The sequence below is a fragment of the Pteropus medius genome, unplaced genomic scaffold, assembly GCF_902729225.1.
Source record: "Pteropus medius unplaced genomic scaffold, Ma_sr-lr_union100, whole genome shotgun sequence".
NCBI lineage: Eukaryota > Metazoa > Chordata > Mammalia > Chiroptera > Pteropodidae > Pteropus > Pteropus medius.
In genome coordinates this window covers 25,340,603-25,365,892 of record NW_024349800.1, presented here as the reverse complement: position 1 = coordinate 25,365,892, position 25,290 = coordinate 25,340,603, and the positions used below count along the sequence as shown (strand labels likewise).

Here is a 25,290-nt window from a genome sequence, read left to right as displayed (position 1 = left end):
TGGGGTATATATCCATAGTTCTTTTCTATTACATGGCTGTCACAATTTATCATTTACATAGGTTTGTTTTAAAATTTGTCAGGAATATGTAGCTACTAATTTATTTTGTGTGTGTGTTGGTTGCTCACCTTTGGAACTGAGAAACATTGATGTCTTTAACTCAAATTTATAATGCTATAAAAAAATTGATTTTGAAGAAGTAAACCTCTCATTGCCTACATAATTGTGCCATTAGAGTATGCCGCTGTGATACAGGTGCTCGTATCATAACATTTTGACCTCCTAGTTGTATAAATATGTTCTTATAGACTCCTTCAAATGCTAAGTTTAAGAATGCTGACTATGGGAGGTGGGGCCTGGTTAGTAGTTGGATAGAAGACCACCTAGGAATGCCAGGTGCTGTAGGTGTTAAAAAAAAAAAAGAATACTGATGATGGGATAATTTTAGATCTTGTGGTAGCTGAGACTATGAATGTAATTTAAAAACAAAATTACTTTGTAGTTTTTAGTTATTGTCTGTAAAACTACAAAGTTTGGGTTTTAGCTTTTCAAATTTAGTATTTCAAATTTTAATACTTATTGACAAATAAAAATTTCTATGTAATTTAATATGTATATTTCATGCTTTGCAAATAATGGCTGTGTTACCATTTATTACTACAGCTTATGGTAGGTATTCTTTGAAAAGGCAGTAATATTTTCCTTTGGACCTGGATTTCTTTCCAAATATCAATTTAACAAACTCATTATATTATATTCTTCGATAAAGAATGGGTTTTTATATTTTTTTATAACTATAAAATTTTCCTGCTGTGGGATTTGTCTTTTTTTAAAGCATACCAAATTTGCATGTAAAATTCTTATGGAAACTAACTACTTTATATCATCTAGTATCCTCTTGGTATTTAATCCCTAAAATATTGATCTAAATTTTAGTAGATATCTCTTTTGTCATTTTTATGTAAAACATATGTAAAATTTTCTAATAGAGTTCAGTTTTTAAGAGCATAGGCTCTAGATTCAATGACCTGAGTTTGAATTCCTAATCTATCACTTCTTAGCTGTGAAGCTTTGGACAAGTAATTTCATCTCCTTAAAATCAGTGCCTCATCTGTAAAACGAAGATGATAGTCATTCTTGTACAGGCAGAGTTCTTAGACTGGACTAAATACATTCTTGCTGAATTAATCAATGAATGCTTATTCTCTGTTGTATATAACCTGCAACCATTTTGTATAAATTTGGTATTAATGTCATTTGGGATTCTGCTCTAAATTCTTGGTAACTGGGATAGTTACTTCCTGACCATGGCCGTAACTTAATGAATACTGTTAGGTAGTGACTACATGATATACTAATGATAAAAGGCATTCTTGAGATTGTGTACCATTATATTTTTGTCAGTGCAGATTTGAATGCTACTCAAGGTTATTGGATATATTGGGCAGGGAGGAGGAGGACCTACCAGGATTTTAGGTCTATGTGAATATTCTACATCCCTTTTTTTTTTTAATGCACCATTCAGTCCCTGAACCACAGCTACTTGACACTGAAGATTGTGACCTCAATGTAGTAAGATTATGTTTTCAAGTTTTCCTCTATGATGAACATGGTAATTTGACAACTACTCTACCACCTGTTGTTTCTAACCCAATTTATGACAATCGTAAGTACTTTATTTTCTTGTATTTGTAGCCTTAGCTTGTTTTATATAGTTTAATTTTTTAAATATTTTGGTAACTAGAAAAGCAGTGTATCATAGGAAAAATTCAAACATTCCTCAAATAAATAACAACAGTTATTCTCCTATAGTAAATCTCCTCTAATGTTATTCTCCAAAGATAATCACTGTCCTCAGATACATTTTCACTAGTTTCTTCTTCATATATATACAAACACATCATCATCATCATTCACACAATATATTTTTGGTAACTTTAAAAAAATCACTGATCTTTTTTTAAACTTTTTTTTCCTCTTAGCAGTATATCTTGAATCCTTATGCACCTTATTCTTTTCAGTAGCTGCATAGTTCCTTACACAGCTATATCATAACTTTATTAAATCGTTACCCTATCACAAGTCATTCAGTTTGTTTCCTTCTCAACTTTTTTTTTTGTTCTATCAAATTATACTGCAGTAAATATTTTGTATGTGCATATCTTGTGCAAATAGATCCCTAGCTGAAATAGAAATGTTGGCAAGTGCTAGATCAAAGGATACAGAATTTTATGGTTTTAAAAAATTATGAGATTGCCTTTATATTGTGTGTCTACTCATATATGATCACCAATGATATATAAATATACCTGTTTTGCATAAAAGGATAGTGGGGCATAGGGCTCTAAAGGTAGATTAGAGTATTCTTATCATGGAGAGCTTTGAATGCCAGGGAGAGTTATTGGAATAATATTGGCCAGATAATAAGCATGAAACCTGCATCATTTAGGAAGATTAACCTGGTGACATTGTGTAGGATGGATTTGAAGAATCCGAATTTAGAAGCAGGAAGATTTAATGAGAGGACATGTCATTGCCTAGAAATGAAGTCATAAGGCTTTATATCAGGTTGGGCAATGCAGTTAGAAAAGGGACAGATGTGGATGATTAATGTATTTAGTGTCCTTAATTCATATATTAAAGCTTTTATCTATTCTGTAAATTGTTTTCCTAAAATTCTCTCCATCAAAAAGGGATAAAATATATCACTAAGGTAGCAACCCATTAAAATATTTTTTATGTTTAGGTGCTCCTAATACTGCAGAATTAAGGATTTGTCGTGTAAACAAGAACTGTGGAAGTGTCAGAGGAGGAGATGAAATATTTCTACTCTGTGACAAAGTTCAGAAAGGTATTTTTTGTTTGTTTGTTTCATTGAATTCAGCATATATTTTAGATCGATAGATACATTTTACTTTTTCTCCCCCGTTCATGTTTCTTTGCTTTCATATTCACTAGATGACATAGAAGTTCGGTTTGCATTGAATGACTGGGAAGCAAAAGGTATCTTTTCACAAGCTGATGTGCACCGTCAAGTAGCCATTGTTTTCAAGACTCCACCATACTGCAAAGCTATAACAGAGCCAGTAACAGTAAAAATGCAGTTGCGGAGACCTTCTGACCAGGAAGTTAGTGAATCTATGGACTTTAGATATCTACCGGATGAAAAAGGTACTTCTTGGTAGTAATGTTTGATAATATTTCCTAAAGTTAGTCCTGCTAATAACATTTTCTTGTAAGAAACATTAAAATACAGTTATGTTTTTTTCATAATTTATGTTTCTTTTCCTGAAAGTTTTTAGTTGATTTTTGACTAATTTGTTTGCCTCTCTGGATGCATCTGGAATAATTTCGGTCTCTAAACTGCTTATCAAAATTTGTTTTATATTTTGAGAGGGTTTTTTTTTTGGTCCTTACTGTGCCCTTTTTATAGATGGCAAACTTGCCAATCAGAGAGTAGTCTCCTTTTCTGCCCTTATTGCCTTAATTGACATTGTCGACTTATAGGTGTTAAAAGAAAACGAGAGGAATATCAAACTGTTTTTAACTAAGAGAAAATGCTCTTACCTACTGACTTAGTACACACTCTATAACACTTATTAAATCCATATTATATACATTTATTTAAAGCATTTTCTATATGGAAATAAAACACCTACTTACTTATTAAAGGAGAAGAAGCATAATCCTGTGATGATTTACATGCTTTCCTGGTTTCTTTCTAACCAGATGCTTATGGCAACAAAGCAAAGAAACAAAAAACAACTTTACTTTTCCAGAAACTATGGCAGGATTGTGGTAAGAATATTTTGGATTGATTTGTATTTAATTAGATTTGGGTTTTTGTTTATTCAGTTTTTCAAATTTTAACCGATGTTAGTTTTCACATTATATTTAATAATGGAAAAACTTTATCACAGCAGTTAATTTTCCTGAAAGACCTAGACCCGGTCCCTTAGGATCAACTGGAGAAGGAAGATTCATCAAGAAAGGTATTTTATTCCCTATAGAGCATTCCTTGTGATCTGAAAAACCAGTGCTTGGCATGGTATATTGGAATCCATTCTTGGGAATAAAACTGTTTCTCTGATGTTTTTTTTTACTCCTACACATTTTTTCATCCTCTGAATATTGAATGACTGGATCTCAGCTTCCAAAGGTCCTGTTGAGAACGGAGGTTTATTGTTTGAGAAATTACATTTTGTTCATATGGTGATAATTTTACTAATTACAGTATGTCATGGAAGAAACAGTTTAGATCTGGCCAGTAGTCTGTCTTTATAAATAAAGTTTTTACTGGAATATCCATGTTCATTTGATTAGATACTGCCTATGGTTGCTTTTTTTGCACCACAGCAGCAGTCAGGTAGTTCTGATAGAGGCTGTATAGTCCACATGCAGCCTAATATATTTACTATCTGGCCTTTTATAGAAAAAAAGTTGCCAACTTCTGGTTGAGATTATTCAACCAGAGTTAATTAGAAGTCTTTGCCCCTTACATTCTTAAATCAGTGCTTTTTCCTGGTTGTATATATAGCGGTCATATAATGTGTAAATAAACACAGAATCCTTAATTTTTTTTTTCTGACTGGGAATTTGTAGTACCTACCTTAGTGTTATATCTTAATATATCTTAGGAAGTTAAATGGATTTTTCAATGATTGAAAAACAACTTTAATGAATGTTACCTGCAACCTTTAATTTTTTCCTAAAAGTGAAAAATATAAAATGATTTTTGCCTATTTAGAGTCCCATTAACTGAAATTCTGATATTTATCTTTCACTTTTAAAAATACCTTTATAGGACCTTAGAAGCTAGATTTTCATATTTAACTGGAGTGAAATTATCTATGTTAAAATAACTTACCAAAATTATTTTATAGGTATTTGTAAAACAGTAGGTATCACAGAATTCCATTTCATTTTAGTGCTACTTAACATTTTAATTTGAAATGTTACTTCAGTTTCCTTGAAAAATTTATTAGTGTGTTTATGCAGTTTTTAAAAATAGTACTTTTTATAATTTTATTTCAGTTTTATAATAATGCATTTTCTTCCTCACAGAATCAAATTTGTTTTCTCCTGGTGCAGTTTTGACAGAAATGTCCAGGCCTTCAGGAGTTTCAAGTCAAGCAGAACCCTACTATTCCTCTTCTGTGTCCATCTCAGGTACATTGTCCCATCATGCTCCAGCCATACCCTTGGGGGTACCTCAGACTTCGTCAAGCTGGTCTTCGGCAGCCCACCCCACCTCATGCCCAGTCAGTGCAAATCCACTGAGCAGTTTTTCAACAGGGACATTTTCCTCTAATTCACAGGGTATCCCACCATTTCTGGAAATGCGTGTTGTGAGTGATTTGAATGCTTCTAGTGCTTGCATTTTTAACAGTACTAATGACATAGGCAGAATAGAAGCGTCTTCCATGTCACCGGCTGCCTTATATGGTATTTCTGATGCCAACATGCTGCCTAATTGCCCTGTGAATATGCTAACATCCAGTAATGATAGCATGAGGGACACCGATAATTCGAGACTTATGAGTGTGGATCTTGAAAACCCCTCATGTAATTCAATGTTAGACCCAAGTGACTTGAGACAGCTCCATCAAATGTCCTCTTCCAATATGGCAGCAAGCACCAGTTCCAGTACTACTGCTTTCAATTCACAATCAGATGCATTTGAAGGATCTGACTTCATTTGTGCAGGTAACGGCATGATGAATGAGTCAGGACCGTCAAATGGTACTAGTCCAAACAGTCATGGTTTTGTTCAAAGCAGTCAGTATTCAGGTATTGACACTATGCAGAATGAGCAATGGAACAACTTACCTGCATTTGAATTTTAAGTTAACTTGTAATATTTAAATGGCGATTCAAGATTTAAATCCTTTGAAATGTTTGTAACCATTTATTACCTATATAGATACAGCATTTTATATTTCTCTGAGAATTTACACAGGTTTTTTTGTGGGGGAGGGGCGGGGTAATTGAGCGGTGATAGTCCAAAAACTTTATCTGGGAGAACTGTAAAACCTTGAGTATGTAGTGGATTTCTCTACCAGGAAGTCTTGGCTCTGGAGCTCCTCATTTAGCTGGCAAAGAGTTTGTCAGGATATAATAAATGACAAATGCTCAGAGCTGAAGCCACCACTGAGAGGGATGAACTCATATCCCAACTTCCAGAAGAGCTGGAAAAAGTCCAGTATTTACAGAAGACATTTGCTTCAAAAACAGATAAATGCACACAAACTGAACTTCTGGGCTGTGATAACCTGTGGGACTCTACATGCACCAATTTAACCTAGTATGTATTTCAGCCTAGGTTAAATCATTGTTTTACCATAGACGTGTATAATGAATCTGTGACATGTTAAATATTGAAAAAATATCAATTTTTCCATTGGGGAAAAAAACAACTTTGAATATGTAGAATACAAAGTTGGAAACTGCTGGAAAAGGATAATTCCAAAGTAGAAATTTAAAAGGGTTTTACAGTTTTTTTCCTTTGAAACATGGGGCCAGACTATGTGTGCGGTGGGGATACTGTCTTTAGATTCCCACCACATTTCCCAGAACAGTGAAGAAAACAGTAGAGCACAGCTCTAGTTTTTACAATTATGTTTTTTATATTTCTTTTGTAATGTATTATTGTATTCTTAAATGAATTAACTGATATTTGCTTTTAAGCAAATTTAAGGTAAAACCTGTAATGGCTATGTCATTGGAAAAATAAATTCCTTATTATTTTTGAGACCTATGGCCAAGGTGACCCCTAAGGGGTTTTCCGAGGCTTCCTGAAGTTTCTTAGATTTATATGTAAATCAGAATTTCTTTAAAATGCTAAATTAAACAATATGCTTCAAGGTATGGGATGTTCTCTATATTTTGGGCTATTTAAAACCATACCTTTAAAATTGCTTACAATTTTTAGTTCATGCTCATGTTTTTAAGGGGATGAAGTTTCCTTGGACCGCTCCTCTTTCTTCTGTGTCCTCAATCACTGTGCTCTCATCCAATTCCATGCGGTCAGCTGAAATTTTACCCCTAGCTAAGGTCTGTCCCCAAACCCCAGATATTGGGTTTACACATGCATGTAAAACTGCCTATTTGACATCTCTACCTAGAAATCTAATTAAAGCTCATACTCAATGCAAGATTGATCTTCTATCCCAAACTTGCTTCTTTTCAGTCTTCCCCCAACTCAGTAAATGGCAATGCCATGCTTCTAGTTGCTGAGGTCCAAAACCATAGAGTCATCCTCGATTCTTTTCTTTCTTTTATCTCTCATATCGAAATGCATCAGCAAATCTGATAGACCCTACTTTCAAAATATATCCAAAGCTGACCACCTCTTCTGACCACTACTATTAGCATCCTATTCCAAGCCACCAGCAACTCTTGCCTGGATTGAAGCTATAGCCTCCAAAAATGCTCTTTATATCCTTGTGCCCCTCCAATCTGTTCTCCCTAAGGTAGCCAGGTGATTATTTTTAAGGCAAGTCAAATAATATTCATCTGCTTAGAATCATTCAGTGGCTCCCTGTCTCACTCAGAGTAAAGCCCAAAGTCCTTAAAATTAGCAGATCCTCACTCCCTCTCCTACCTCATCTACTACCATTTTCCCCTCTTCGTTCAGCTCCACGTACTCTGGCCTGTGCTCCACTTCAAAAACACTCTGCTGCCTCAGAGAGTCTTTGTACTTGGTGTTTTACTTGGAATGTTTTTCTCTCGGATATATACATAGCTCACTCCTTACATCCTTCAGTCACACTCAACTGTTACCTTATCAAGGCCTTTCTTGACTATATACATATAAAATCATCACTCCATGCCCTCCCTCCTTTATATTTGTCCATAATACTTATCTCAGCATTCATTTGTTTACTATTTGTTTTTCTATACTGGAATATAAGCTCCATGAGGGCAGAAATATTTGTTTTGTTCGTTGCATCCCTAGATTGTAGAACAGTGTCTGCCTCATATAAGCACTTAGTAAATATTTATTGAACATTCAAAGTACTGCAGGTACAGCTTTGTTTTTTGAAAGAAAAAATTGCTTTAATTATTAGATGTTTATGATTTTTATAGTTCTGTTTAATGTGACATTGGGTTTACATCAGAATAATGTACATTCAAGTTAAGCACTAATAATAGTAATCCAAATTGTTTGAAAGCAGAGTAATCCCAGTGGCAAAATGATGGTAGAATTTGGGCAAAAACTTAATTGCGATGGGATTGTCATGATGCTAAGTAATTTATTAAAGACCTAGTTTACTTTACAACTAGAGTCCCCCACATAAATGGTTGAACATATTCCTAGCTAGACACAATGTATCATTTCACTTATATAGCATCCAACAAAACCATAAATTTACTGGAACAATTAAAACTAGTTAATCTGGTCAAAATAGGGAATGTGTGAATGTCATATAAATAAAAATTTTTAGTTGAATGACACTGGGAAATGAGGAGACTAAGATAAGACTTCAAGTCAGGATATTTAGGAAGCAAAAGAAAAAGATTAAAAGTACCTAACTAAATACCATTACTATTTCTCAGAAATTATGACTTCAGAAATGAAACATTTCTGTTATATAATTTTAAAAATTATAATCACATAACATACTTTAGTAGAATTTACCAGGGAGAAAGAAAAACCTGAAGGCATAGTTTACCTGTTCAATATATAAACCCAAGGGAGGGGGGAGGTAGATGGGGTAAAAAGGTCAAATATGGGTGACAAATAAATCTATAGGTGAACACACAGTGCCATATACGTGTGTGTGTGTGTGTGTGTGTGTGTGTGTGTGTGTATTGTGTGTATTGAATTGTACACCTGAAACACTGGATTTCATTAACTAATGTCACCATAATAAAAATTTTTTTAAAAACAGTTTCAGAGGAAGGAGCCTTTAGGGAAATCACTTTTAAATATATATATTGAATTTTTTAATATTTAATTGATACCACAAAATTCACTTGTTTAAAATATTTTCTAACTTTTGTTAACTTCTTATTTTGAAAAATAAAAATGTATGGTTAAATTATAAAAAAATATATAAACCCAAGATATTTCTAGATAGTAGTTGATAACTGGTACACTTTTTTAAAAAAAAATACAGAATCCTATAATTTTTATCAATTTAAACACTTAGAAAATCTAAATGGATTTTTTAAAAATTAATAATCAGTTGGCTTGTTTTCTTCTGTGTAAGCCGAATTAAGGTACTGCTACATCTGTTAAGAGTATTTCCATTGGATTTTTCATTTTCCAGGTGCTATTTACTGATCATAGAATTTATTTTATAATTTAAAATGAATTTGTCAACCTGCTTTTCTTCTGTCTCTAAATGTGTTTCACTTTTACCTGTCCTTATAACACCCTACTCTTAGTTTCTGAGGAAAAGGTGACCTTATGATTTGTTCACTGGATTCCCCTCTCCTCTTTCATCTTATTTCTGTATCAGCATTTAGTGCCTCTTTTTTTTTTTTTTTCATAAACATGGTAGTGTCTTCTTTAGCTTAAAAAGGAAAACACCTCTCCTTTCATCCTCATATTCCTTCTCTTCACATTTAGACTTATAAAATGCTTTCAATGTCCATTTCCTCACTTCCCAGTCATTCTTTACCATACCATCTCTCTCTTTACTTCCTACTACTTCCTTATGATATTCTGGGAAAAGTGACCAGAGACACCCTCTCTTGTCAAATCTAGTATCTTTTTATTAGTCCTCACCCTGCTTGACCTGTCTGTAGTCTTCTATTCCGTTGACCACCCTCCTTGGAGACTCCTCCAGGGCTTCTGTGATAGACAACATTCCTCGCTCAGGTTGATTTTTCCCCCAGTCCCAACCCCAGCTTTGTTGGTGCTGTTTTTTTCCCCTGGATGACCTTATCAGTGCCCACAGCTTCAGCTTTCTCTCACAATATCTGATTACCTTTATAAATGGCTCCTCCTTTTATATGCTCTTACATTAATGGCATTACCATTTACCCTGCCACGCAAAAATATTTGAAAGAAACCTCACAGTCATACTTAGTCATCAGGTCCTTTTGAGTCTGCCTCCTAAAAATCTCTTGCATTAGTCCCTCCTTCATTCCTGCTGCATTCTTAGTATAGGCTTTGATTCTTTTTCCCTCAATAAGAATGTCTTTTCCATATGCTCCAGTTAAAAATAATACCCCATTCCCCCTTATACCCTATTACATAATTAGCATTCCTTGAAAAAACTTTCTCAGGGCACTAGGCCTTCATGCCTTCAACATGTTATCCACACTCTACCTCTCTCTTCTACAACCACAGCACATACATAGCCTTGCAGACTGGGCTTCTCCTCCGTGAAACCTGATCCTGCCTCCCTAGTTGAGGTACAGCTTTGTATGTGCCCCTATTGCAGAACTTCTCTCACTGAATTAGTCATTTAAGGTTTGTCTTGTTCATCTTTGGGATTCTGTCCCTTAGCACAATCCCTGGTATAGTTGGCGCTAAATAAATGGTAACTGTTATTAGAGAGTCCAGGGTGAAATTGGCAAGTGATTATACAAATGTGGACAAGGATATGGTTCTTAAAGGTAAAGGCAATTCTTAACCTGGCAGGAAAAGCAGTGATGCCAAGATTATCAAGCTTGTAAAATACTTTTCCCTGTGCCTCCCATAGTGTCAACTGTATTGCATAGAAATTTTACAGTCACTAGGATCATTTCACATGTCTGACCTTGCTGCTTCTCTCTACTCTATGTGGCATGTTTAATCTCAGTTCTCTCTTGATACCTTACCCTTACACAGACCCTAGAGTATTCATGTACTCAAATCATGTATATATTTTTTAACATCTTAATGTGCAAAAGCACCATGTTAGGTGCTAGAAATGATACAGTGGTGAACAAGATGACTCTTCCTCAAAGATGTCAGTCTTTTTTTTTTTAGCGATAGCACATACTGTAAAATATATAAAGTGGTCTAATTTTAAGTGTACAGCCTGATGAATTCTTACATATGTAAACAATCATTTCCAGCACCCCAGAAGTTTCCTTCATGCCCATCACCAACCTACCTGCTCCTCAAAATCCCTATTTTGATTTCTGTCATCAGAACCTACTATCTTAAGAGCCTCTTAAATTGTAATTGGTCTTCCCTAACTCAAAGCCTAAGTGAACGGCAACAATTGAGTTGTCGATTTCTAACCTAATACTTCAGAAAACTAATTATACTGTCTATTTTAAGAAGGACTTGGAATTGGTGATCCAGGCTGCCTAGTAGCACCAAATAATTGGTTATACCATAAATTGATTTGTTGAGGGATTAAAGAAATTATATGAGATGTTAAATAGCATGAAGAAATGGAAAGGATAGTGAATTTTTAGTCAGAACATCTGAGTTTGAATTTTCTGCTCTGTCACTTAGAAGTTGTGTGATATTTTAGCAAATCACATCTTCTGTGGGCCTCTCTTCAGATATAAAATGCAGAGAATACTCAGCCTACCTACCTCACAAGGTATGTTGTGTTAAATAATGCATAAGAAGAAACACTGTAAATTGCATAATTCTAATAAAATACTGTTAATAAACCAACATCTGTATATGTCCTGTCACCCTGATTAATCTCTACTTCAAACATTACTAGTTGTCTAATACATGGCAGTGAGAGAAATCAATATGGATTAGATTCTTTAGTAAGAATCCTGAGATAGGTTTTTCTTTAGAGTTGCCAGCTACTGCCCAAATCTGGAGGACCTTCATTTGGCCTTATTTTTTCTAGAACCTTTTCCAATTGCATAGCTAGGCGAGGTCAAATTAATGACTTCCACTTCTGAAATTCTGTGACTCAATTTCTTAGGCAAAATTGATTATGAATCAGGAGTATTATGACTGTCTTCCTAAAGAGGGGTCTAATAGCTAATGAAGTTGCCACTGGAAGATTTCTTATCTAGTTTGTTTTCAGAGGTTGAGTATGAAAGGGGAAAAATTAGGAATTTTTTTATCATATATAAAATTTCATGCTATTTAACATTATAAGTCCAGGAGTGAGTAGCTCATTAGAAATAAATGTATGGGTTGTTGGTCTCTAATTTTATGCCATTGTTTATCTAAGACTTAGTCAAATTAATATTTTAATACATCTTAGCAGAATTCAGTTAAAGCACAAACATCAGTAGATAGGATCAAATCTCAAAAGTAATTGCATCTATAATTTTTTTCATGCAAACTAAAGCATAGACTCCTTCTTACCCCCCAAAAACCCAACATGTCTCCACTACCTTCATTCTATAGATAAAATTTATTTAAAATGATCTTTTTCTAAATATTTCTAAAAATTGTTTTCTAAATTGTAATATTTCTCAAATTGTATTCTAAATTCTAATTGTTTTCTAAATTGTAATATTTCTAAAATTGTATTCTAAATGCCTATGGTTTCAGGGGAAAAAAATACCACCTGCTAGTAATTATCTATTTAAAGGGAGTAGAATTGATCATACTCTAATATTCTTATCACCTGCTTCCACAACTTCAGTTTACTATTGGACTTTCAGAAACTTAAAGAATTACCAAAAAGTCTTTAAACACTTCTGTGTGAATAGTAATGTACACTAACTAGTACAAAATGCTGATAACTTCAACAAATTGAGTTTTCAAGGATATCAGCAGGTAAAATAAGTTTTTGGTGAAGTATCAAACATTCATTTTTCCTATTTTTCTTCTTAAACTTTATCACCTAATCAAAACATAGTCTTATGTAAAATGTAGTAAAAATTAGAAATAAATGTATGGGTTGTTGGTCTCTCTAATAATAAGTTAGAGAGACCAACAACCCATACATTTATTTCTATATATTTTTATATGCTTCTTAGTGACTAACAAATTTGGAGGCACTGAAGAGATTTTTAAAAGTTCTCAGATACTGTTCAGTTATTTAATTGTTAAGTGTGGCATCAAGATGCAAGTGTTTAAAATGTCAAAATGCCTTTTATTGTACAGAATATCGCCTTTGTAATATCTTTGTATACAATGATTTTTTTTCTTGTTAATGTAATAAATGGAAAAAATTCTAAAACCTTTACTAAAACTTTGTTGCTATTTGATTTAAAAAATATCAATGAGATTTTCTTTGTATTTATAGCATCTTCCTTCAGGGAAAGGTAGTTTGGGTTGCTTAGAAACATTAGGCATTATAATGGAACCCCATAGCTGAATATACTTGCATATGTAACTGTCCTTTGAAATGATAATTTTGTAGAGTATTAAAATGTCTTTTTAAAAGATTTTTATTTTCTGCCTCCCTGACATTTCCTGTGTTTCTCTCCCTTCCTGAATAACTGAGGGCAAAAGTCATTCACTTATTTTGAGCAAGGTACAGGTAGGCATTGCCACAGAGGGTGAAGGTGGTGGCCCAGTATGGGATTACAGTGTCTAGAACCTAAGGAGAACATGTGAGGGTGATCAGGAGGGGAGTCTCAGTGATCTCAAATAAGGATGCAGCGATAGGCAAATTATTTAAAAGGTGGACTGATCTATTCAGTAAATATATTAAGGCTAATGGGAGTCGGATTTCTCACTGTCAGAGGAAGAAATTACAACTATGTAAAGGGAGAGAAAACTAGAATACGGTTAGAATTAGAAGTACTTGCATAACTCATAGTTTTCAATACACGTAAAGAAATATATAAAGATAAGCATGTGTGTGCACGCACATGCCACGAGAGGGCTTGAGGGTGGCAATGCCACAATAGCAGTGAGCATAGCTAATGTCTAGATATTGGTTTTTAAATATCATTTTCCACTAAAAGGAACTAGTTCCTCTTAAATTAAGACCCACTCCAGGGCTGGTGCTGATGAAATACGAGATGAGCGTAGAGTGTCTTTTTGTATTAGAAAGTGAGAACATTCTCCAAGAATGATGGAGACAGGTCAAAAGGACACAGGAGCCAGCTTGAAGGGGCACCCACTAGCCAAATCAATGTATTTGTTGCTAATGTTTACTCTCTGCTTGAAATTTTGTATGACTTTAGGAATAGAAATTTAAGAAATAGAAGTCTTTTAAGTTGGCTACGGAGGCTCTGAATTCGTCCATTTTGCAGATCCACTGAATTCAAAGCTGAGCCAAAAAGAAACATGCAAAAGACTGTCTTCCCAAATTATTTAAACCTATTTTGTAGAAAAATTTCCCCAGAAACAGAATTTCACACAGAAGTTCTTATGTTTTTATCAAGTTTATTTCTATTATCCCTTTCTCATTTCTGGCATTGAAAATAGTGAAAAAATAATTTGCTGTTATTCACATAATGAAATGTCATGTCCATTAACCTATTTTCCTGATTCTGAAATGATAATACATCTTAGTATCTATGTTTAATGTAGAGATGGGAGAGGAGACTGAGTAATCCAATTCTATCCAAGTGTGTCCTAAAATAAGCTCAGATAGCTGAATCGGGGTCATGGAAATTACACTTAAGTCTGAAATTTTAATGAGACTTCTTTCTCAAAGTTTTAATGACTCATCCATTATTTTAGGTTTAGTTTATTTAATGTTTTTCCTCTTCATAGTACCAACTGATGATTAACTTATTAACAAGTGGTAATCATATGAGATCATATGAAATACACTTGGGCTATTTTTTGGTAAGCTCCTTGACTTGGTGCCTCAATTCCAAAAACCAATTCTTGTGGTTATATGTGTTTAAATAACATCTTTAACTGTCTTCTTCACACAGTAGGTGCTCAATAAGAAAGGACCCTAGAGACCAGGAAACTTCAGTTCTAATCTTAAATATGGTAGTAACTAATGATTTTAAATAAATTTAACTTCTTTGGTTTTCATATTTATAAAATGGAGATGATAAATATCCTTCCTACCTGATGAGGATGTTTGAAGTTAGATAACTTTATTAAAGCACTCTGGAATAATATCAGCTTACCTTCTTTGTTTGGCAATCTCAATTTTTCAAAATCTTATCCCTGGCATTGAAGTTATTGAAGGCACTTGTGTCTCCTTATTTAAAAGATTTATGAATGTCTCTCTTACCATGGTATGCCTCAGTTCCTAAGGTTTTACTTTCCCTCCCCAGGAAATGTGTTGACAATTTTAGATTGTCAAAATAGTAACTTGAAGTTGTTAACTTTTGTAACAAATCACACCAAAAGTACTTCTATTGGTAGTAGCTTGCTAGAAGCTTACTGAGAAAAATATTAATGGTGTCAGATTTACATTTGACATCTTATTATAAGATACTGTACTGCATAAATATAGGTATAACTTTTATCGAGATCATTTTTAAAATTTATAACATGATTTTAAAGGTGGTAATTCTCTTCTAGAGGGAAATTTTGCTAAAAGTATAGCTTCTCAGATTATCAGAGAATGCATTCTGTTTGTGTACCTCTCTAAATGAAAGAAGAAAATGGTTTCATTATTCATAGTTTGCCTTGTGGGGGTTGGAGAGGGAATGAGGAAAATCATAAGACATCCTTAAAACAATTTAACACAAAATATACTGTATATAGATCCTGAGATGTTACAACAAATTTAAAAATAAATAGATCAACATGATCCAAATAGTTTCCAAGACACCATTATGGTGAGTAAACAGCCATAATACAGTGTACGCTGAATAAAGTCTCCATCGTGCCGCATAAACCCTATTCTTTGTTTCCAAATTTGAAAGCTAGTCATCCAGAGCAGGGGGCCAGTCAACATCTACAGACTAGAAGGAAGAAAACAAGTCATTAAAACATATTACTGTTCTAGGAAACATTGCTGGTAATGCCGTATCAATTTAATAGTTTTAATACACTATAAGAAGAAACTGCATTTGAAGAGAAGAGCCATTAAATACAACAATTTAACACTCTAAAACCCATTCTAGGACTTGGGAATTCTTAAGCCTGAGGTCTGTTGCGGAATTCATTGAGTATTTGGGTACTGAACTGGTTATTCATTGTGCCTTTTGACTGATAAGAAACTAGAGTATGTTTACAATTTTTTTAATGTTATTAATGGGTAAAGTAGCAAACAAATTCAGGTGAAAACACAAACTTTCCCTCAGAAGTCTCAGCAACTTTTATTCTTCTGATCATTTTCATTTTCCCATATCTCTATTTTAAGTAGTCACCCTGATCTGGCTCTTCTAAAACAAAACCTCGATCTTCAAGACATAATGAAATTACAGTGCCACACTATTTTGTGCCACATTCTAGGCCTTAAAAGTATGAAACTGCTCTTCATCTTAACTACCCTAGGGGCCTAATTTAAGAAAAACTTTTAAAAATCCACTGTACCCATGTCGTTTTTTGAAACTTAGAGTTTAAAACCTGATTTGTTAAAAAAAATGATTTTTAAAAATATGAGAGTCACTTCACATGCCAGATTCAGAAAAATTTTATTAGAAAAGCCTAAATAACCATTGCATATGTACATGTGCATGTATCTTTTATAGATCCCAAGAAAATACTTTGGTTCTTTTTCAGAATATAGCCATATATCAAACACCCATATATAAGTTAATGGGTGGTTTCTCAAGTCTGAAAATTAAACATTACTAATCACAGCTTTGTATGTGTTGAGGGCAGGGGAGCATAGGCATGTTGTAGTGTTTAAAATGCTCCACAGGTGATTCCATTGGACAATCAGGGCTGAGAAACATTGGCCTGTGATGTGACTTTTTGACACTTGTAAGCTGTTCTTAAGAATCAAGGTAAAGAAGGTGAATGCAGTTGGGATTCTCTTTAACAAAGGGTTGTCTTCATCAAAATGATAGTCTCACTGAGGAGGGTTCCTGCAACTTTGACTGGCTGAGACATAAAAATCTAACCTGAAAGCACTCAAGAGAACTGTTGGTAAGGCAATAATAATGCTCCAGTGACCATTTGCTTACCATAGCTGTTTTCACACTAGGCAACTATACCCATTTCTTTTTATGATGGATATTATTCCCAAGTGCAAAATGTTAACCTCTTCTAAAATTTTCTTTGTTGGAGGCAGGAGTTGGGGAGGGTCTCTATTCCTGAATGGATATTCATCAAGGAGCACAACTTGTGTCTGAATACCTACGTATGCTTGAATGAGAAAAAATTTTATGGAGAATTGCCTGAAAGATCCATTTTATCCATTTTTTAAATAAGATTTTAACGTTGTTTAAATTCATATTGTAAGTGGAGAATTTGGACCATATCATAGGGGTCCCTTATAGAACTGCTTTTATTAATAACCTTTGGCTCATCCCATTTTCTACCCCTGTCCTGAATATACATTTCTGAGTAGGCTGCCTTAAATTCTTTGTAAGACAATTGGTATGAAAGTGAACTCTATAGAGTCCAAAGGACATATGAGGGGTCCTTACAACTTCAAATCTTTGCTTGGTTTAAAGGTTTCTATCTCATGCCATATGTAAAGGACAATTAATAAATTAGCTATATATTTGCAAAGATCATAAATGAGACCTTGTATTTTTTTTAAAGAAATAAAAATTCCAAGATAATCCCTCCCTTCAACATAATGCTACTGTGAGATTTTGACCATTTTCAAACACTTCTTAACCCTTTTCTCATTTAGGAAAAAAAAGTGCAGCTCACAGCCAGTGTTAATTTAACATGCATAGGAATGCTAGGTTTTCTAGGATTTGACATTTTCAGTGATCGAGAATTACTATATTTTGTAAATGGAAATACTACTACTAAAAACAGAATGCTATAAATAGGAAGATGTCATTTGTTTCCAAAGACTACCAATATTCTAGAGTGATGAGAAAATAATAAAAACAAGACATTTTGTGGTAAATTTGGGGGGTAAGGTTAGGACTGTAATCCGCGAGTTATCCCAGGGTAAACAATGCAGCCACCAGCGAGAGTTCTCAAAGCAAATGGGAAATGGGTTAAGGTGAGTAGTACTATTTGGCTTATTGCAAAAAAAAGCATAACTTTGAATTCAAAGTGTAGATGGGCATTTCCACAATAAAATGGTTTACCTCAACATCCAGCTCAAGAATGTCTGCAGTCACGTTCATCAGAGAGCCAATGTTTGGCTTGGTTCTCCCAAAGTCTCCATGTACAAATTCTTTAATGTAGCTGGGGTTCATTTAAGGAAAAAGTAAGATAGCCATGCAGTACCCACTGTTTGATGAGATTTCATAGCTGAAAGAGAAATAAAAGCAGAAATGTTATAGTAGAGAGCTGTGACTTGTGATGTGTGTCTTAGAAAATAAGCTACAGCAGACTGGTTCCTACCAGCCTGGCAACCAACATCAGGACATAGGACCTGTATTTACATCAGACTTACCAAGAATCATGACTTTCTTTTTTCTTTTGCTCATCTCCAAGTGCCAAGGTTTGGGTATGGATTTTCAAAATTAGCTGTAGTTCAATGTAATATATACATATAAAAAAAAAATCTCAGCTATTTTTTCTTTGTACAACTTTCATTTTGACATCTTCCTGGTCCTATTTTTCAATAATGGCAGCCAGCATCTGCCAGATGTTAGGTTTCCACAGGCTCACACAGGGTGACCTCAGTGGTGGCTTTCTTTGCAACATGGCCCACTGACAATGGCAATAGGATGGAAGGGACAATGAGACTATTAACTTAGTCTTGATGAAGGCCCTTCCAAAGGATTATCAAAGGACCCAAGTTTTAGTTGTTTTGAAAACATGGTTAACAAGAGAACTAACTTAATTCTCTTTTTTTAAAGAGGTAACCTTGTGTTTCCCTCATAGGTCTTAACATTTTGAAGTCAGTTACCAATCCTAGAATTAGTTATTAATAAGATTACATTAACATTCCTTATACAGGACTCTACTGCAGCCTTGACAATATCTGAAAGGTATTTTCGCCAGCATCCAGTAAAAATTCATTCAACATTATGTTGTGGTCTATAAACCAGCACTTAATATAAAAATTTTTAACAATTTGAATAGGAGAAGTAAGTTTATTTTCAGATACATAAAAATTAATACCATAATATGCTGATATTATGTCTTCCTCACTTTCTGAAAGTTTATTCACTATTTTCATTAAATGTTTTGACTCAAGCATAAGACGTGATTATCTAGTAACTCTTCTTTGCTAAATTCATAATTACTCAACAAGTGTCATTCTTTTTCTCTTACTTTCTTTAGAGAATGCTACTTTTGAGTAGCAATGATGAGGGGAGATGACTGAAAAGCCCCAGAGTAACCAGTTAAAATGTCCAGAATGGTTCTTATTCATAGCCAGAGGGATGAGGTATAAGTCAGATAAATTAGTTCAGAGTACAAAGCAATATATAATAAAAATTCACATATTTCTGTGTATAACCACATGGTATCTAAAGCTTAATCAAACAGTTTGTCTTGGCTAATGTCTTAAGTTACATGAACATGGCTGGTTCTGAAAAAAATTTAATGAGACTGAAAATACATTAGCTTCCCTAAAAGACCACTGCATTTCTCTCTAGCACAGCAAAACTAAAGCTGGGATTAGGTTAAAGGATTTTTTTTTTAATCTGTGATTTCTTGAAATCTTATCACATTCCATCTATAGCAGGCAGATGTGTTCCAAACAACACAGATACAAAGATCTGCCTGCCGCAGTCTAAAAAGACCATCCCTTATTCCAAATGGTAAAAATTTAGGAGATTTTAGGAGTAAGTGACCTATACCTGTTTTTAGGGGAGAAATCCTGCTTAGAGGAAGTTGATGGGGAAGGAGAGGCAGACCAATTACAGCAATATAGTGAGAATGCTATTTGGTGATTAAAACGACATTTTTTCCCCTTATATCCACAAGTATATTATTAGTTTTATACTAGTTAGAAGATATTTTGTCACTTCATGCTATTGGATCACAAAATAATATAAAACCAAGAAACAAAAAGTAGAAGCACCTTTGAAAAGTAAAGACTAAGCTAAGACTAAGGCAATTAATTCCTTGTTATATTTTAACCAGCAAGTCATATCTGAAAAACAAAAAAAATGCAAGCCAAAGTAGATTATGAACAAGTGATCAGCCTTAGACTAGTCTCTTGTTATAGGCCAGTAGCCAAATAAAGTGAAGGTCAATATGTAAAGCAGTATCAGTATCAGTATCCCATCTAGTATCAGTATTTAATCATTTAGGGAAAATGCTCAGAAATGCTGAAAGGACCCAAAGGTGGTCATGAATATTTGACTGGCAAAATGTGTAAAAACAGCAAATGAATCAATCAAAAGTGTTTCCTGAGTACATATTATGTGCTCAGCATTGTGTGATACACTAAATATTTTTAAGTTCATATTGAACTGGCTCGCTCATGGTTTAAAATGTCATTTTGAAAAATACAAATTTAATAGGGAAAAAACACCCAAACAAAAAAAAGAAAAAAAAAAAAGATTCTTCTCCTCTTCTCCAACTAATTCCTTTCCCTACCCTTCTAAATCGGCTGAACCTGTTTTCTAGGGCAGCATGAACTCTTCCAGTGGGGTCCTGGTCAGATCATTGCTGTGCAGGAGGTGAAAGGATACGTTCCAGCTTGTGTCTTCAGATAGAGGCGGAAATGATGTTCATCCATGTAGCATGTCTCCATGGAGTGAATGAGGCGGGTTCTCACAGCCAGGGGCCTCCGGTGTAGGACCCGGAGAGGCGTTTTCTGGTCGATCTTTAAGTCCTAGCAGAAGATATGACATACGGCCATGGAGTCAGGTTTACTGCTCTTTGAAGCTTATCTTAGCACCTCCTTTGTCATCCATGACTCAGCACAGATGTTTTATTTAGAGGACCCCAGCTATCACTGTCAGGGTAGAAACTAAGACTATAATAAGCTGTATTCCCTAAGATTCACACTCTGTGGGACTTTTTATAATCTAGTCCATAATTACTCATTTTCTGGACCCCAGTACCATAAAAAAGGCTTTCAAGTAAATGATCCCAAGGTCTCTTTTGTTCTAATATTTAACAAATTAATTAGGACTCTGGAATTCTATCCTGCCCTTTAACGGCTCTTCTAAAAGACATGTTCTTACCTTTTTAAAAAATTTTACGACTCAACAAAGTGACTAAATAATGGGGATTTCAGGCTCAGGTGACAAATAGCTATTTGTAGAAGGTGAGACATCTGTATCACGTACGTATGGGCAGTGTGCATGTCTTAGAACCATATAGTCACAGGTTTGTGGGGGGTTTTATGTTATACAAAAGGATATATCTGGGAAATAAGCAGTTGCATCACAGTTTTAGGGTGGTGTTTCAACATAATAATTACAAGTAAATGTGTACAATAAACCCGGACCTCTCAATATTTGTTAGACCAGTTCGAGTTACTTGAGAATAATAATACTGCATGTCTTTTTCCAATTCAGATTTTATAGGGACACAGGCTTATTTTTCTCACAATTAGAGATTTCCTTTTATGTCACAAGATATAAATTAAGAAATGAGGTTAGTATTGTAAAAAGCCAACTAATTCCAAGTTTTAAAAATAGACATTGAGTATAACCAGAAATGTAAGTTCATAAGAACTCTAAATCCTCTGCAGTTTCTTGTTGGAACAACTCTTTCCTAATTTATATGATCAGTGAGTGCCTGAAGCCTTACTAAGAAAAAAAAAAGATTTCTCTCTAGTCTCCCCTCTATCAAGTCTTCCACCAAGAAAGAAAGAACAAGTTCTGACAAAGACTACTTGAAATAGTGTGACTGCTTTTATCAGAGCGGTGAGTCAATGGCCCCTCCTAACTCATCAGTTTTATGATTCTATAATTCTTTGATTTTAGAAGCACTTTGTTCTGATGAGAGAAGCTGTCTCTATAAGGTTTGACATTTCACTGGCCAAAAAACACCAAAAGAAGGACAAAGCTGAACTGTTAAAGAATCCGTAAAGATGTGGCCTCACTTTAGAGTGCAGAAAAAACAGGCCTTTAAATGAGGAACTACTTAAGGAGTGCTTGTCTCTCCTGTTTCCTTTACCTCTGGCTACCCCCTGGACTTCTGACCCACAAGCCAGTCAATGGAAGTACCATCTGAGCTAGTTGACTCACCACTACTTCTGACATAACACTCAGATTAACACATGCTGGTGTGTCTTTTTCAGTCTGCTCGTTTTTGGCAGACAAAAGGAAAAACCACTTCATTTACTCTAACATTTCACTTCAACGTCCCCATACTGCTGAACTTTCAGAAACACATATAAACACACACAAATGATTTTTTTTTCTCTTAGAAGTACATTGGCCTTAAAAAAGGAGACAAGTAATAAATCTGAAGTGACTACTTCTTAGAATGGGGCAGAAACTCGTTTTTTTTTTATTTTTATACCAATAACAATATTTGAAAACTATTTTATCTCTAACACTTAAAAAATGATTAGAAGTCAAATAGTCTCAACAGTCCACTTGGGCTATGGACCATTAAAATAGATCTTTTCACTACTTAGGCTGTACCTATAAAAATCACCTTTCAGCATTATTTCTGAATTAGCTCTACAGCTAACCCTAGACTGTGAATCTATTTTTTAAATGAGTTTATTTTCCCCACAGCACTCTGAATGATTTGTATCATGTGATGGAATAGAAGTTTAGAAATTTATTTTGCAATCTTAAAGATATCTGTCTATAGTATAACTATCATCCTACGGGCAAAAAGCCAAAGGGCCTTAGGTAGAGAAGCATAGAACTAGACGGCCCCTAGGGATGAGCTACGCCATCCCTCATTTTACAGATGAACTTCTGTAAGCAAGTGAGTTATCTGTATGTTTTCACCAAAATATTCATACTATGAACATTATTCTGCACTTCACTGTTTTTCTCATACTGTCATGGGTATTCCTACAAGTCATAGATGTAGACCTACCTCTATTTTCTAACAAGTTTAGGTGTATATATACACAATAACAGAAATTAAATGGGATCACATGCCGTTTTAGTTTCTTTTAATAGTCGTAATTTGTTCTACACTTTCCTTATTAAAGGAAATTCACTTTGTTTCCAGTTTTATTGTTTATTTTGCCACTTGAACAAAGTCATTAAACATCCTTGTGCACATATCCTTATGCACTGGAGTTTTATTTCTTAAGGACATATTTTCAGCAGTGGAAGTGCTGGGTAGAAGACCAGTATATTTTTAATTTTTATAGTCATTGCCACATGGTTTTCTAATAAGGCTGAAATATCTTACATTTCTACTGAATGTATGCAACTAGCCTTCTCCTCTACTCCAACCAATAGGTGCTATTAATCTCAGAGGAATAAAGTGATGGTCTTATTGTTACTTCAATCTGGAGGTAGAACGTCTTTTCAAATGATTCTTGACCAACTGAAGTTGCTCTTTATTCAGCTGCCTGTCATATCCTTTGTCCATTTTTCTTTATTGGGTATTTGTACCTTTCATTAGTATAAATCCTCCTTATGGTATCTTTTGCCATACAATTTGTTTTCTATGTAGTCATATATATGTGTACACACACACCTGTGTATGTATTTAAATCACAATGTATCATCCTCTATATATTCTTATAGCTTGTTGTTTTCCCCCTTACCATTTATAAGGAACATTTTCCTTTGTCAATAAATATTCATCTACCATATAATTTCCAACAGCTGGCTAGTAATAGTCCATTATACAGATAAGCCATGAGATTAAACCCATACCCTCTAATAGGTCATCCAGATTATTTCAAAATACTCCCCATCTAAACAATGATGTGATAATTATATATGAATATATTTGTGCCCACTTATACTCATTCCTTGCATTTGAAAGCAAATTATCTTTACAGGAAGAAGTGGGAGCAGATGGGAAGAAATATGCAAATGAACAGGCAGACTCCTCTATAATGACATGCTCACGTGAAGGAAAACCTAGCATGTGCCAAAATATGCGTGCTCTATACATATTGTTTTTACTTATTTATAACATGTTTTCTTTCTGGACTTAATTTTAGCATCAATTCTATAAGTCCTATCTTATATTTCTTTTGTACAGATGGTCAAATACAATAGTAGCATTACTGAATGTTTTCTATGTGCCAGATACTATATCAAGTGGTTTATATCAGGAGTCCCCAAACCCTGGGCCATGGACTGGTACTGGTCTGTGGCCTGTTAGAAACTGGGCCACTCCACAGAAGGTGAGCAGTGGGCAAGCAAGCAAAGCTTCACCTGTATTTGCAGCTGCTCCCCAGCGCTAGCATCACCGCCTCAGCTCCACCTCAGATCATCAGACATTAGATTCTCATAGGAGAACCAGTCCCTGGTGCCAAAAGGACTGGGGACCACTGGTTTATAGGACTAAACTCACTTAATTCTTCTAATTTTATCGATGAAGAAACTGAAGCATAAAGAGGCTAAGTAACTTATCTAAAGTCACACAGTTAAGAAATTCAGATCCAGGGTTTATACCCAGGCAATCTGTCCTCAGAGGAGAGGCAAGCACTTAATCACTAGCAACACTGCCTCTCAGACAGGTTAGATGAATTGCCCAGCCATTCAACTAGTAAATGGTAGAGCCAGGATTTGAAACCACATCTCATGCTCATGCAGTACCCATGCTCTATGACTTGCTGGCAATAAGCTAGAAGACAAAGGACTCTTTTATAGGCAGTAGAAAAATAAAATAAAATGAAAAGAATTAGAGCACTTAACTACCTTTATGTCATTTAGGAATTCAATATCTTTCTTCTGTATTGCTTTATTTGTCCATATTAAGGCACTATAGGTCTTGGTCTTTTCTTCTTCACCTTCTTTCATATGTCCTATTGCCTCTCTAAACAAAAACAACAAAAAAAAGTTAGTCCAAACATATAAAATACACACAAGCCTTGCCCAAACTTCCCTTTCTTTAAAAATAGTTTGAGATATAATTTACATAACACTCCCCTGTTCTAACTGTATAATTCAGTGATTTTTAGTATGTTTACAGAGTTGTGCAGCTATCACTACAATCTAATTTTAGAATGCTTTCATTACCCCCAAAAAGAAATTTCACACCTATTTGCTGTCACTTCCCATTCCCCATTTTCCCCAGCCCTTGGCAACCACTTATCAACTTTCTATCTCTATAGATTTCCCTATTCTGAACACTTTATATAAAATGGAATCATTCAATATGTGGTGTTTGGTATCTGCCTTCTTTCATGTCATAATGTTTTCAAGGTTTATCTACATTGTAGCATTTATCAGTGCTTCATTCTTTTTTATTACTGAATAATATTCCATTGTAGGGATGGATATACATTTTGTTTATCCATGGACATTTGGGTTGTTTCTACTTTGTTTACGATTATGAATAATGCTACTATAAACATTCATGTAGATTTTTGTGTGAATGTACATTTCCATTTCTCTTGGGAATATATC

The 25,290-nt window shown here is 34.5% G+C and overlaps 2 protein-coding genes across 12 annotated transcripts in view; one reads left to right on the top strand and one right to left on the bottom strand.

Moving 5' to 3' along the window:
* Window positions 1-6,867, top strand: part of REL (REL proto-oncogene, NF-kB subunit) — a 30,030-nt gene extending 23,163 nt beyond the window's left edge. The window contains exons 5-10 of one of the 2 annotated variants that reach the window (XM_039887083.1): window positions 1,526-1,666; window positions 2,747-2,851; window positions 2,959-3,171; window positions 3,730-3,798; window positions 3,924-3,992; window positions 5,065-6,867. In XM_039887083.1, coding sequence (XP_039743017.1) covers window positions 1,526-1,666; window positions 2,747-2,851; window positions 2,959-3,171; window positions 3,730-3,798; window positions 3,924-3,992; window positions 5,065-5,846 — 1,379 coding nt within the window. In that variant the 3' untranslated portion in view covers window positions 5,847-6,867. Of the gene's footprint in view, window positions 1-1,525; window positions 1,667-2,746; window positions 2,852-2,958; window positions 3,172-3,729; window positions 3,799-3,920; window positions 3,993-5,064 lie in introns of both variants that reach the window. The other variant, XM_039887082.1, reaches the window with a different exon arrangement.
* A 7,325-nt stretch (window positions 6,868-14,192) lies between these two features.
* The window catches only part of PUS10 (pseudouridine synthase 10), a 57,194-nt gene continuing 46,096 nt past the window's right edge, over window positions 14,193-25,290 (bottom strand). For 9 of the 10 annotated variants that reach the window (XM_039887068.1, XM_039887077.1, XM_039887072.1 and 6 more), the window contains 4 exons: window positions 24,580-24,697; window positions 20,467-20,609; window positions 17,959-18,058; window positions 14,193-15,699 (listed from right to left, as the gene is read on the bottom strand). In XM_039887068.1, coding sequence (XP_039743002.1) covers window positions 15,661-15,699; window positions 17,959-18,058; window positions 20,467-20,609; window positions 24,580-24,697 — 400 coding nt within the window. In that variant the 3' untranslated portion in view covers window positions 14,193-15,660. Of the gene's footprint in view, window positions 15,700-17,958; window positions 18,125-20,371; window positions 20,610-24,579; window positions 24,698-25,290 lie in introns of those variants that run through there. The other variant, XR_005658213.1, reaches the window with a different exon arrangement.